Source organism: Typopeltis vanoorti, chromosome 9 (assembly GCF_054136105.1).
Source record: "Typopeltis vanoorti isolate ZY-2024b chromosome 9, IOZ_Tvanoo_1.0, whole genome shotgun sequence".
NCBI classification, from domain to species: domain Eukaryota; kingdom Metazoa; phylum Arthropoda; class Arachnida; order Uropygi; family Thelyphonidae; genus Typopeltis; species Typopeltis vanoorti.
The window spans coordinates 145,578,315-145,593,676 of record NC_143557.1 but is presented as its reverse complement, the minus strand read 5'-3'; the positions used below and the strand labels follow the sequence as shown (position 1 = coordinate 145,593,676).

Sequence of the window (15,362 nt, the reverse complement as noted above, 5' to 3'; positions counted from 1 at the left end):
GACTGCTTCCTTGGACAGAGGAGAAGGATACACAGTAATATACTTGGATTTCGCAAAAGCTTTTGATAGAGTACCTCATGATAAGTTGACAGTCAAACTAGAGCAGATGGGGTTGGATATTAGATTAGTGCATTGGATTGCAGACTGGCTATCTGATAGGTATCAACAAGTTGTGTGTGGGGGGTGCAATATCCAGGAAAATGAAAGTCACGAGTGGGGTGCCTCAGGGGTCTGTTTTAGGGCCATTACTATTTAACTTGTATATTAATGATATTGGCGAAGATTTGGATGGAGATATTCAGTTGTTTGCAGATGATGCAAAGTTGGGACGAACCATAAAGAGTAGTGAAGATGTCGTGGCCTTGCAAGACGACTTGAATAAATTGAACGATTCGGCAAGCAAATGGGGATGTAAGTTCAATGTTGCAAAATGTAAGGTTTTAAAATTTGGAAAACAAAGATGGGATGCAGAATTTATGCTTGGTGAGAATATATTGTTGGAAGTAGAGGAAATAAGAGATCTGGGGGGTGATAGTGGATAAGGATCTGAAATTTAGGGGACACATCGCCAAAATTGTGAAGACAACACAAAGACTTCTGGGAATGATGCGGAGGACACTGACGTGTAGAAGTAGGGAGATTCTGGTTTCATTGTATAAGGCTTTGATTAGGCCACACATGGACTATTGTGCCCAGATTTGGTCACCTGGTTTTCAGAAGGATGAAGAGATGTTGGAAAGGGTCCAAAGGTGACTGACTAAGGTAGTTTCTGACCTCTGGAATGTCGAGGATGAGGAAAGATTGAAAAGATGTAATTTGCAGAGTCTAGTGGACAGGAGGAAGAGGGGAGATATGATAGAGACCTACAAGTTGGTAAGGGGTTGTTATAGGATCAATGCTGGAGAAGTTCTACAGAGAATAGCAGGAGATCAGGGGAGAACCAGAGGTCATCCCTGGAAACTGTATAAAGAGGGTGTGAGTAGGGGAGTGAGAGGCAGGTTTTTTTCGTGCAGAGTTGTGAGTGATTGGAATGCCTTGCCTGAGAGTGTGGTGTCTGCAAGGAGTTTGAATGTGTTTAAGACACGGTATGATGAGATGTGTGTGTGAGATAAAAGGACCGCCTAGATGAGTCTTGGACTCCATGAGGTATTGTTTAATAATAATAATAATAATAATATATGTTTTCTTATAGAATTTTGCTAGATACTTTTACCTTGAAATATGTTCTAGACATTATTTTATATTTGGAGAATATTTTGAATACATTGTGGTCAATATGAATAGTCAGACCATATATTTTCACACTGCATGTGCATGCATCAGTATGTCTATAGCAAGTAACTTACTTATGCTGATAAATATTGGGCAGTGTTTAGTGCAACAGACCCTGAGTATGGTTCATAGTCAGGTCTTTTGTTTTTAGAGATCTTAAAAAACATTTTAATAATTTTACAAATTGAATGAATGTCAAACTGACAGGAAATTTGGTTACAAACCTCATTCTCAATTCACCTACAATGGTTCTGTGCAGTTTTCTTTTTTAAATACAGATAACTTTAATAACAAGCTAATAATAACAATATGCCAGAAGTTATCATGTGATTGTTTAAAACTAGATAACCATTATTTTATTTGCAAGCAAAATTGGTTTTAAGATATGTAGGCTATTAAAAAAAGAATATGGTTACAGTCTTGGAAGGAAAGGATACAATTATCAAGCTTCAAAGTGGTGAGAGAATAAATGGTGAAAGATAGAGCCAAATGGCAAAGATTTCTTCATACAGGAGTCAATCCATCATCTGATGAATGAAAAGGAAGAGAAATTTTAATTTATTGCTAGTATAAAATATAATATGAATTTGTTCTCTGGTCATATAAAAACAGGATATAACTTTCATCTTAAAATATTATTGCCAGAATCACTTACATTTAATTTTTTATTGTCTTTATTTATAAAATTACTTTTACCTTGAAATATGTTCTAGACATTATTTTATATTTGGAGAATATTTTGAATACAATTTTTGACTAAATTTCTAGCCATTATAAATACAGTTATAGGAAACCATTAAAAGGACATTCGACTGAAAGCATGTGATATCACGTGCACTATCGGCTGCATGAGAATAGTTCCATCTGCATTAATAGATATTCAAAAAAAATTACAAGACATTAATTTAGTTAATAAATTATTTTTAAATATACAAAAAATTTAATTATAATTAAGGAACACATGAATGAAAGGAAATTAACATCAGCAGTGCTACTTATAATTCTTCCCACCTTTGCATTATCAGCAAACAACTGAAGATCCCCAGTCAGTCCACATAATATACCATTTACAAACAAGTTAAGCATCAGGGGGCCCAAGAACATAATCCTAGGGAATGCTACTGTTTACCTTTTTTTTTTTTTTTTTTGAGACACTGCTTTTTTTTTAATTGATTTTGTATATATATATTTTGATCTGTTGATCTGGTGTATTTGGGCTGATAGTAAAAGTGGAGATGTTAATCTCAGCTCTTTACTTTATGCAGATGATGTTATACTTCTAAATAAATCCACTACAAGTCTGCAAGATTCCCTGACTAAATTGAATAACTGTTGTAATAAATTTGGTATGAAAATCAGCAATAATAAGTCAAAGAGAGTGAAAATCGGAATCAGAAACATTGAAAATATTAACTGTGTTATGAATGGAGAACCTATAAAACAAGTAAAAACATTTCAGCTACTTAGGAGCAAGTTTTAATGAAGATCGCACATTAAATATGGAAACAAACAACAGAATCAACAAAGCTGGTATGGTAGGAAGTCAACTGAATAAATTCATATGGAATAAGAGAGAGAAATTAACCAAAACAATAAATTAGCTGTATACAAGCCAGTATTCAAGCCAATTTTAACTTATGGATCTGCCAGCTGGGTCAGAAGTAAAACACTTGACCCAAGACTGCAGATATGAGAGTCCTGAGAAAGATTAGGGGCAAGAACAGATGGCATCAATGGCAATACCATATTAAAAATGAGGATATTAGGAAAGAACTTGACATTGTCAACATCCTGGAATGCGTTAGCAGAGCTAGTCTCAGATGGTATGGTCACTTAAACAGAATGGTAGAGGAAAGATTAGCAAAACAAGTGTTCTTTGCCAGGTTGGCAGGAAAAAGACCTATAGGAAGACCAAGATATAGGTGGATTGATACAGTAAAAAAACAGGAGGACAAAGTTGCTCATGTCCATAGTGATCCTAAAACTATACGTGTCCCCTAGGTGGTGCTAAATGAGCAACAGCGATAGGCAGCCAGTCCATCCTAAGGATCTCCTGGCCAATTTCATGATGTCTACTGAATATAGTGACTTGCAGAAACCAGAATTTAGAAACATTGGCCCTACACTACATATCTGTCAATTAAATATTCAATCTATTAGCAAAGCCAAATGCGATTATTTATCAAAATTATTGTTGACCAACAATGTTGATGTGATTGCTGTCCAGGAAACATGTGCTGCTAATCCTGAACAGCTCCTTAAAAGAGGTTGCATTCCAGGTTACACTGCTATTGGTGCAACTTATCATGAAGTATATGGAATAGCAACGTACGTGTGAAATCGTCTTAAAGAAGTTTTTCTTCTATCTCAAAATATTGAAGAAAACATACATAGAATAGTGATAAAAGTTCAAGATATTACAATTACGAATATTTATAAGCCACCTGGATCACCTTGGCCGGAAAAAATTATTCCTATTGCTGAACATCCCGCAATTTATATTGGGAACTTTAATAGTCACCATGAACAGTGGAATTATACTTGCAACAACGAATGTGGTGAAAAACTTGTTGATTGGATCTAACTAAATAATCTTCACTTAGTCTTTGATGCCAAAGACAAAGGCACTTTTATATCTGCAGCCTGGAAAAGAGATTATAAGCCTGATTTATGTCTTGTGAGCAAAAATAATTCAGGTCACCCTATGCAAAATTTGAGAAGGGTCTTAACTAACTTTCCTCATAGTCAACATAGACCGATATTAATTGACATTGGTATTTCTATTCCACTTGTAAGATCAAAGCCTATCCCATATGCTGGAATTTTAAAAAGGCTGACTGGAATAAATATGCAAATGAACTTGACAAATGTATTCGCTGGATACCTCCAATAAGTAGTAATTTTCATCGATTTATAGGTGCAGTCCTGCTTGCTATCAAGAAAAGTATTCCTAGAGGTATTAGACATAACCATATACATGGTTGGAGCGAAGAATTTGAATTAGTTTATAAGGAATATCAGATAAATGAGCTCAAAACAGCAGACAAACTTCTAGAAAACTTGGATATATCCCAAAGGAAAAAATAGGTAAATACAGTTGAAGGTATAGACTTTACTCATTCCAGCATGTAAAGCTTGGAACATTCTTAGGAAACTAGGTGGTAGTGCTCCTTTGATTAAAGAACAAGTAAGAATCATTACTCCAGATCAACTAGTAATACATATTGTTAATATATCGTGTATCGAAATCAATAAAAAACATACAAGATATATTAAGAGAAAATTAAAAGAATTTGGCAAGTCTTCACCTATAACTTCAAATTTTGCATGCCCTTTTACGCTACAAGAAGTTGAAGCAGCCTTAAAGAAATAAAAGCATGGTAATGTTCCTGGTTTTGATAACATTCATCCAGAATTTTTGATTAATCTGTGAAGAAATGCAAGATTATGGTTAACTAAGTTCTATACTGACATTCATACAACTGGTAAACTTCCCACTATTTTTAAAAAAGCAAAAATACTTTCAATTTTAAAGCCTAGTAAGCCTAATTACAAACTGGAAAGTTACTGACCTATTTATCTCCTCAGTTGTTGTTATTAACTCTTTGAAAGACTTATTTATAATAGAATAAGCTCTGCAATTTTTAAATATGTCCCAAGAGAACAAGCTGGCTTCAGACCAAATCGTGGGTGTTGTGACCTTCATCTTTCAAACTTGGCCCTTGCTTTGGTATTCTGAAGTGCTGAATATCGTGCTCCTGTGTGGCTAAATAGCCCTCACACAAGGATTATCGATTCTCAATTGAATAATACCTTCAGATTAATTACTGGCTCTATTAGATCGACTCCAACATATTGGTTACCTCTTTTAGCAGGCATTATTCCTACAGGACTACATATATTGAATTCTTTAGTCCGTGAATTTCATAAAATTGCTCGTAATCTGAACCTAACTATTCATCAGGATCTCACAACTTTTAACATCAATAGATTGAAATCTCACCATCTGTAACTATGAGTAGCCAAAGAACTATATTAAAGAATGATGTGATATACAGATGGTCTGGAAATATGAAGAGTCATAGGAATCAAATGGTGATAATGTGTAACATAATGTATGATACATGTGTAAGAAGACCTCCATTATCATCATCATCATCATCATCATCAAATTCCTGTCATGTAATCTCAAGGGGTTTACAGGATATGATAGTACTACGTGAAAAAAATTACATCATTACTAACTTCCTATCTACAATTTTCCTCCAAATCAGTCCGTTACTTGTCAAGACTCCAACATTATCAGATCTTATATTTCTATCATCTAAGGCACTTTGTACCATATCAATCCACCTATATCTTGGCCTTCCTCTGAGTCATTTTGCTGCCAACCTGGCAGAGAACGCTTGTTTTGCTAATCTTTCTTCGCCCATTCTGTTTAAGTGACCATACCACCTAAGATTAGCTTAACGCATTCCTGGATGTTGACAATGTCAAGTTCTTTCCTAATAACCTCGTTTTAAATATGATATTGCCATTGATGCCATCTGTTCATGCCTATAATCTTTCTCAGGACTCTCATATCTACGGTCTCTAGTCTTTGGTCAAGTGTTTCACTTCTGACCCAGCTCTCAGATCCATAAGTTAAAACTGGTTTGAACACTGTCTTGTATACAGCTAATTTAGTGTTCCGACTAATTTCTCTCTTATTCCATATGAATTTATTCAACTGACTTCCCACCATACCAGCTTTGCTGATTCCGTTGTCTATTTCTATATTTAATTTACCATCTTCAGTAAAAATCGTGCCTAAGTAGCTGAAATGTTTTACTTGTTCCACAGGTTCTCTATTCACAACACAGTTGACATTTTCAATGATTCTGCCTATTTTCATTGTCTTTGTCTTTTTATTGCTGACCTTCATACCATATCTATTACAACAGCTATTCAATTTAGTCAGAGAATTTTGCAGACATTAGCAGATTTATTTAGAAGTATAACATCATCCGCATAAAGCAAAGAGCTGACATTAACATCTCCAATTTTGATATCATGTTTAATACCACTTTCCTTCATAATGTGATCCATATAGATAATGAATAATAGAGGGGATAATGTACATCCTTGTCTCACACTAGATTTAACATTAAACCATCTTCCTGTACTTCCTTCAATTCTAACTGCTGACTTACAACTCAAATAAAGACTAAGTATTGCTTGATATAATGCCCCATTTACACCATATAACTGTAGCGTATTGAATAGCTTCTCTCTTGGCACCTTGTCATATGCCTTTTCCAAATCGACAAAACTTAAATAGAGATCTTTGTTATATTTCCATGCTTTCTCGACTATTTGTCATAAAGTGAAGATCTCGTCCTGACAGCCTCTATTTGGCCTGATTCCAGCTTGTTCTTCACCAAGCTTTTCTTCCACAATTCTTCTCAACCGTTTTTCAAGTATACTTGCATAGATCTTCCCAGGAACACTCAGTAGGGAAATACCTCTGTAATTCTCACATTCAGTTTTATTTCTCTTTTTATATATGGGTACTATGAGAGCTCTACTCCAACCATCAGGAATTCCTCCCTCTGTCCAGGTTTTCTGAACTATGCAGTGCAGGCACTGTAAGACTTTTATACCACCATACTTCAGCATTTCTGGTCGAATACCATCTACTCCCGCTGCCTTTCCACATTTCAAGCCTTTGATGGCTTTTTCTACTTCAAGTATGGATATGTATTCCTGACTGCATGCATGGCCAGTGTTTTTTACCACTGTGCTGTCATCACTGCTTGTTTCATTTAGCAGTGTTTCAAAGTAATTACTCCATACTTCAAGAATATCTTTTTCTCCCGTTTTCATGTCACCTTTATCATCTTTAACTCCTTTTACAGCACTCTTTTCTCCATTCCTAAGCTTCTTCAACAACCACCAGAATATTTTGCCACCTTCTTGATATTTATTTTCTATATTCTTGCCAAAGTCTTCCCATGACTTTTGTTTAGCTAGTTTTACACAGTGTTTAGCATTCTTGCATTTCTCTCTGTATTCTCTAAGAGTAAAAGCTGACTTATTTGACAGGAACTTTTGATATCCTTTCTTCTTTTCCTTCACTGCCTCTTTAACTTACTGTGTCCACCAGAGAGTTCTGATTTTTTTTTTATCCTTGCAGACAACCTCACCACATGCCTCTCTGGCAGAATCAATCAACGTTTTCTTCAGAGTTTGCCACTGAATCTCCAAGGTTTGATTCCTGTTCTCAAACTCTTTCATTTTTTCTTTAATAATCTTTGTGTATTTTAGTCTACAGTTCACATCCGAACGCTGCTCAACTTTTATTTGCTTTAAAACTTTCTTACATGTTATTCTTTTCAGTATGAAATTCAATTTTATCTTGCTCAAGACTAAATAGTGATCACTTCCAATTTCAAATCCTCTGTACACTCTGGTGTCCTGCACCAGGGAGAAAACATCAACAATAACATAGTCAACGAGACGTTTCTCATTCCTTGCCTCTTCTCTCCATGTGAATTTGTGCACATTTTTATGTTGGAACATGGTGTTAGTAATAACCAGTCCATGTCCTGAGCAGAAATCCAACAGATATTTGCCATTATTATTAGATTTGCTCTTTTCTCGAAATTTTCCCAAACTATTTTTGTATGTCTCGCAATCATTTTCTACTCTGCTATTTAATCCCTAACAAGGACCAACTTTTCCTTTTTCATTGTGTCAGTAGCTTTTTCTAAAGCCTCAAAAAATTCTTCCACTTCTACCGTAGTAGAACCTTCTGTGGGACCACAGGCACAAATAAGTCTCATTGTCCAGTTCCCCATTCTCATATTTGCCCACATTACTCTACTTGAGAACTGACTGCTTCGTATTTTGTGTTGAATATTAGCCTCGTATTTTGTGTTGAATACTATGGCTACTCCTTCTTTCCAGATTGAGATAAGTTATTCTTGGAATAATTAAGTATATATGAGTATTTGTTTGAGTAAGAACTGCTGTAAAAGTTGTGTGCCACTAGTATGATTAGTGTGGGGAATTTTTTGCCTAAACTTAATTACGAATTCATTATTATTAGAGCTTACAGTAGTAACAGGCAGAGGAAACATGGCAGTGGCTTTGTCATTCCATAACTTTAATTTAGACCAGTCATTTCGTTAAGTGTGAGGTGTGCTACATGTATTCTTTCAATTACATAAATGATTTGTGGATGTTTAGGGCAGATGGAATGAGGGTGTGTGCGAAGTGTGATGTGAATGAGAAATTGATGAATGCTAATATGAAATCGATGACAGAAAGTGTGAGTAGCAAGAATGTCGTGGGGGAAAATGAGTGTACGTTCGAAAGACAGGCGAAAAAAATGTAAAAAAAATAAGTGAAAAAGAAAAACAAATGAATTGAAAACCGTAACAGATGTTTAAAAGGACAAAAGTAAGGCAAGAGTGGTGGAACGCAACGAAATCGAGAGAACGAATGAAACCGGAAATGGCATGACACAAGAATTGAAAGTGGAAAAAATCGAAAGAATGAATGATAGCAAAAGTTGGACACACGTTGGACCGAAAGTACGGAAACTCAGAAGGATGAATGAGAGTGAAAGTGAGAAAAGGGAGTCGAGAGTTAGAAAATTAGAAAGATTGAATGATAGAGAGAGAATGTGACACAAGATTTGGAAGTTGAATTGGATTGGATGAGGCAAAAGATGAAATGGATGCAGAATGAAATTAAGAAAATTCGGGTAAAAACCATTACAACAAATCATGTGTCACATTCTCTCTCTATCATTCAATCTTTCTAATTTTCTAACTCTCGACCCCCTTTTCTCTTGAGCGTTGCCGAGTTACCGTATTTTTAAACAATCTATAGGTTAATGTTTAGGCGGAACTTCTTTAATTAATAAATTTTAATTTCATCTTGAAAATTAGTGTGAGCATATTTTTTGTTTTGTGCGCTAGTTGTAAAATGTGTGCACACGCACTTGCGCACAGCTTAGAGGGAACATTGGGTACGAATGATTTGACAGAGGACAAAGAGCACGTCAGAATGGATATCAGGAGGCTGCATAGAAGGATAAAAGAGAATAGTGTGACAGGAAGGGTAGTCAGCATGTTGCCAAGATATGACTGTTGTGAGATGAGGCAGAGAGCAAGGATTATGAATGATATGCTGGCTGAAATGTGTAAGGAGACGGGAGTACAGTTTGTTAATGTGTGGAATGAGTTTGAAGGACAAAGTGAACTATATGGGAGCGATGGACAGCATTTGAATGGTTATGGTGCAAGTCGCTTAGAGAGACTGCTGCTGGAAGGTAGAGAAGTGAGTAGAGAGAATGAATCAGATCAAGTGGGAAGTGATGTGGAAGAGCAGGAGAGTAGACAGGGGAGATTGAAGAGGTGGTTATGAATGGAGAAGTGAGTGGTATGAGTATAGAAAATGAGAGAATGAGTGTGCAAGAGGAGCAGGGAAATGGGGAGGCTTAGAGGGGACAGAGGTACACAGCATGAGAAAGGTGGATGCTCCAAGAGGAGGTGAGGGCATGTGTAGACAGGAAAGGAATGGGACGACCTGGAATCAAGAGGAAACAGTTGGAATTGAAAAGGATTCTAAAATTAATAAGCAGAAAGGGAAATGACTCCAGTCAAGCATGGAGAGATCACATCGACTGAGTGGTATCAGTGGAACTAGCTGTAGATCCAGAAATGAGCTGCTGTTGTGTTTGTATAAAAATGCTAGAAGTATAAGAAACAAGGTAGATGAAATGGTTGCACCAATTGCATCTGTTTACCAAGAGGACAACATCCTGACAGGAATAGATATAGAAGGATGTGATGTGTCTCGTGAGGATAGAAGGGGTAAAAATGGAGGGAGTATGCTATTGATGATAGAGAAAGAGTTATGTCCATACAAAGCATAGTGCAAGAGGGAAATAGTGCCAGTGGTTTTGAGGCAGTATGGTGTGAGAAGAGGTGAATGGAATCAAATACTTGGCTGGATGTTGTCATAGACCAGGAAATGTGGGTGGTGGTGATAATGAAATGTATAATAAAATTAACCAAGTAAATAAGAAAAGGGTGATCGTTATAGGTGATTTTAATTATGGCAATATAGACTGGAATGATGAGGTAGCAACTGGAAGTAAAGTAAATGAGTTTCTTGAGTTTTGAGGGATAACTACCTCAGACAGTATGTAACAGAGGGAACATGAGGTTTGAGGGTCTTGGATTTGGTCATATCATCAGAGGATGTAATTATAAATGAGGTGTCAAATCATCCACCAATTGATGAGAGTGATCATGAGGTGATTACCTGGATGGTTGCCAGCAGTATGAAGACCTCAGTGAAAAAAGGGTATATGTAGAACCACAAGGGGGAGTGATTATGAAAAGCTCAGCAGACAGCTTGCGGGTGTAGCATGGAATGAGGAGTTAGCTGGAAAAGAGATCAATGCAGCTTGGGGATCTAAAAAAACTATCTAGTAGATTCATTGTCTAAATATATTCCAAGAGTGAGAAGGTTAAATAAGGTAGATGTGAGATGGATCAATAAAGAGATTAAGCATGCGATAAAGAGAAAAGGGGCATTGTGGAGGCAGCATAAGAGAAGTGGAAGTAACCAATTCCATGAGTTCTACAAAGACCAGGCAAGATAGGTGACTTGGTTGGTGAGGGTAGCTAAAGAGAGGTATGAACAGCAGTTAGCTAATGAAGCCAAAAAGAATCCTAAGGAATTTCTTTCGATATATGGCCAGCAAAAGAAAGAATGATTATGGAAGGATGGCATAGATTGGAGATAATGGTATAAAAACAGCTGTTGTGGAATGTGTGGTGGAGATACTAAATGAGCAGTTCATGAAGGTCTTTCAATTTTGTGAATGTGACTTCATGGAGAGATTTAGAGCAGTTGATGATGGGGAGGAGAGACTGGCTGAAAGCAAGCAAGAGGTGTATGCGGGAGTTGAGCAAACTAGATGTTAATAAGGCTGTGGAACTTGATAATATATCACCACATATTCTGAAGGAACGTGCCAAGGAGTTGACCCTCCCTTGACATATTTTTTTAATACAAGTCTTGCACTCAGTCAAGTTCCTAAGGAGTGTAATGAGGGCAAGATTGTGCCACTTCATAAAGGAGGTGATCAAACTCAAGCATCAAACTATAGGCCTATCTGTGTGTCAGGTGTTTGGTTAAGTTGTTGGAAAAGCTTGTGAGAACTAGAATCCAGAATTGGGTTGACAACAATGGTATTGTCTTTGATGGACAGCATGGATTTGCTAAGAGAAGGTCATGTTTTAGTAATCTACTTACTTATAAACTTATAAAATAACTGCTTCCTTGGACAGTGGAGAAGGATACACAGTAATATATCTGGATTATGCAGACTTTTGACAGAGTACCTCATGATAAGTTGACAGTCAAACCAGAGCAAATAGGGGTGGATATTATATTAGTGCACTGGATTGGAGACTGGCTATCTGATAGGTATCAACAAGTTGTGTATAGGGGAGCGATATCCAGGAAAAGGAAAGTCACTAGTGGAGTGCCTCAGGGATGTGTTTTAGGGCCATTATGTTTAACTTCACTATTATCACTGATAATAGTGAAGATTTGGATCTCCAGAGATATTCAGTTGTTTGCAGATGATGCAAAGTTGGGAAGAACCATAAAGAGTAGCGAAGATGTTGTGGCCTTACAAGAAGACTTGAACAAATTGAGTGATTGGGCAGGGAAATGGGGATGCGAGTTCTTGTAAAATGTAAGGTTTTAAAATTTGGAAAACAAAGATGGGATGCAGAATTTATGCTTGGTGAGGATATATTGTTGGAGGTGTGGGAAATACAAGAACTGGGGGTGATAGTGGATAAGGATCTGAAATTCAGGGGACACATAGCCAAAATGGTGAAGACAACAGAAAGGCTTCTGGGAATGATGCAGAGGACAATGACATGTAGAAGTAGGGAGATTCTTGTTTTGTTCCATTGTATAAGGCTTTGATTAGGCCATGCATGGACTATTGTGCCCAGATTTGGTCACCTGGTTTTCAGAAGGATGAAGAGATGTTGGAAAGGGTCCAAAGGAGACTGACTAAGGTAGTATCTGACCTCTGGAATCTCAAGTAGGAGGAAAAATTGAGAAGATGTAATTTGCAGAGTCTGGTGGACAGGAGGAAGAGGGGAGATATGACAAATTGGTAAGGGGTTGTTATAGGATCAATGCTGGAGAAGTTCTACAGAAAATAGTGGAAAATCAGGGAAGAACCAGAGGTCATCCCTGGAAACAGTATAAAGAGGGTGTAACTAAGGGAGTGAGAGGCAGGTTTTTTTCATCAGAGTTGTAAATGAATATGTAATGAATAAATGCCTTGCCTGAGAGTGTGGTGTCTGCAAGGAGTTTGAGTGTATTTAAGACACAGTATCATGAGCTGTGTGTGATAAAAGGATCTCCCAGCTGAGTCTTTGACTCCATGAGGTCTTGGGGTAATAATAATATTAATAATAATAATGAAATTCATAGGCAAACTAATTTCATTAATGAGAGTAGGGTAAAAATTAGTATAATAAATTTATACTTCCAAGTGTAAATCATTTGCATCTTAAGTATCTTCAGGACTGAGGCAACTTGTGGTAAAGGTGGACCAAGCTCTCATCACTACTTGTCTTAGTAACTCCCATAATGCAAAGCACATCTCCATGAAGACATGTATAATGCTATGGGAAAGGCCACTACCCAGACCAGTTTCGACCTTTATTGCAGTCTCGTCAGTGGCAGCCAGACCCAGCGGTGGTGATACTAAGGTGGAAGCAATGGAGATTCGGATTAAACTAAATTTATTATAGTCTAACCAAGTGGGAAAAAACTTCCAACATCTTTCTCTAAATCCAGAGTAATTTAATAATAAGGTGAGACATCTTTTGCCAACTCGTATAGGTAAATATGACTTCTCCATTGCTTCCACCTTAGTATCACCACCTCTAGGTCTGGCTCCCACTGACGAAACCTCAATAAAGGTCAAAACTGGTCTTGGTAGTGGCCCTTACCTTAATTCATAGCATTATACATGTCTGCAAGGAGATGTGCTTTGCATTATGGGAGTTACTAAGACAAGTGGTGATTAGAGCGGTCCACCTTTACCAGGAGTTGCTTCAGTCCTGAAGATACTTCAGGTGCAAACGTTGTTTGCTTACACTTGGATAAAGGATTAAACTAAATTTATTAAAGTCTAACCAAGTGGGAAAAAAAACTTCCAACTCTAAATCCACAGTAAAAATTAGTAAATGAGTATTAGGCTTAGGCACTGGTTTATATTCATGATTCATTTTAATGGAATAATTTACTAATATTTCACTTCAATATTTCACCTCAGGTATACAATGTTAAAATTTTAATAACACACAAAAATACACAATAAACAATAAGCTGAAGAAATTAGATTAGAATAAATTAAGACTCTTTTCCTATGAAGAGTGCCTTCTATGTGCTGCTGGGAAGTCTGAGATATTGGGCAAGAAAGTTTCCCAAATTCTGGGAAGTATAATACAGTCATATTTATTAAGATTAGGCTGCTTTTTTAAGTCTGCTACTGATGCTAAAGTCTTTAAACACATATTTGCGGTGATGGTGGTTTTCTTCCATATGATTCTGTGCAAGGTATTCAATACATGGTTTGTTAGACCTGAGTGACCATAGTTGTGTGGTGTAGGATGTATCACTCAGTAGCAATTCTATATTGGGAACTTTGACAGCATCCTTCCCAACTTTGCATTATCAACAAACAAATGGTTATTGCCCTCAGGATCATTATCATTCCCATGCATGTTGAACAGCGCTTACAACAGAAGCTGAGCATGTGCTTAGGTGGGAGATGAATTTCATCATCTGTTGTGACAATATCACTCAGCTGATTTGATATGGCTTGAAAAAGTTCATATCTGGGTTCTAGAGCAAGGTTTCTGGCTTATGTGAAAAATATATAAATAACAAGAAATGCTATTTCTTGTTATTTATATTTTAATTTTTATATAATATATAAAAATAACAAAAACAAAAGAAAAACTCTGGTCAAACCAGCTTAAATCTTTCATGGGAGGTAGTCACTTAAAAAAATAAAATATAAAAAAGTCAGCATTTCTTCTACATTAACATTACCTTTTAACATTGACTAACATGGTCAATTACTGTTCATTTATTTTTTAAATGGAGGTTAATACAATGTCACACCTTGTTTAATAATTAATTCAATCTTATTCTATTGCTGAAGTACTGTGGTGATATTGGTAACTGGAAATAACTTTTCCAACAACACTTTCTTCTGTATGCAATGGAAAACATACACAAAATTTAGGAGGTTTTCAAAAAACTCAATACTTAAGAAAACTTACCTTTCCAAACACAACAGCATGTTCACCGTGAAGAATGGCTTTTCCCGGTGCAGACACGTGTATTGTCGCCATGGTGACACACACGTAATCTTAAAAGAAAGTGTATTGGTGAAACTGTTTTATTTAAACATATAAACCATTCAAAACTCTTTACGGTATCTTTAAGTTGAGGAAATAAAGGAACTGACGCGCTGCTTAACCTGTAAGACACATTACGAGATGCATTTTCTGTTACATTTTCCTGTAAATAGCTTGCTAAAAACTACTATAGTGAATAGCCTCACCATGACGCTATAATAATTGAAGGATGATTTGTGGTATCACACAGACCATTTTTCAAAACTGTTTAAAAATTGTTACTTAAATTTTAAAAAATAGTTTGCATTTTTATTACACTTAATCAGTTTTGAACCATTTAATCATCCATTAAGCACAAAAAATTCTGATACCTACATCAATCAAGATTGATCTGAAGTGCATACGATTCAGAAACTTATTGTAATTCCATTGTAATTCCTCAGTAACTGCTGAGGAATTACAATTATTATTATTATTATTATTAATATAAAAAGCCAAACGGCTATTTTTTTTCTGGCGAAGTTAATTAAATTAAGGGGATAAAAATGCCTTATTATTTTACAGTCAGTATGCGAAACTCTGAGATCGAAAACTACGATCTAAGAGTTTCATGCCGAAGAACTA

General features: G+C 36.3%; 1 protein-coding gene across 3 annotated transcripts in view; it reads right to left on the bottom strand.

The window, feature by feature from the left end:
* The window catches only part of Mvk (Mevalonate kinase), a 207,415-nt gene extending 192,336 nt beyond the window's left edge, over positions 1–15,079 (bottom strand). For all 3 annotated transcript variants that reach the window (XM_090397738.1, XM_090397740.1, XM_090397739.1), the window contains exon 1: positions 14,661–15,079. In XM_090397738.1, coding sequence (XP_090253864.1) covers positions 14,661–14,732 — 72 coding nt within the window. In that variant the 5' untranslated portion in view covers positions 14,733–15,079. The remainder of the gene's footprint in view (positions 1–14,660) is intronic.
* Positions 15,080–15,362: the final 283 nt, after the last annotated feature.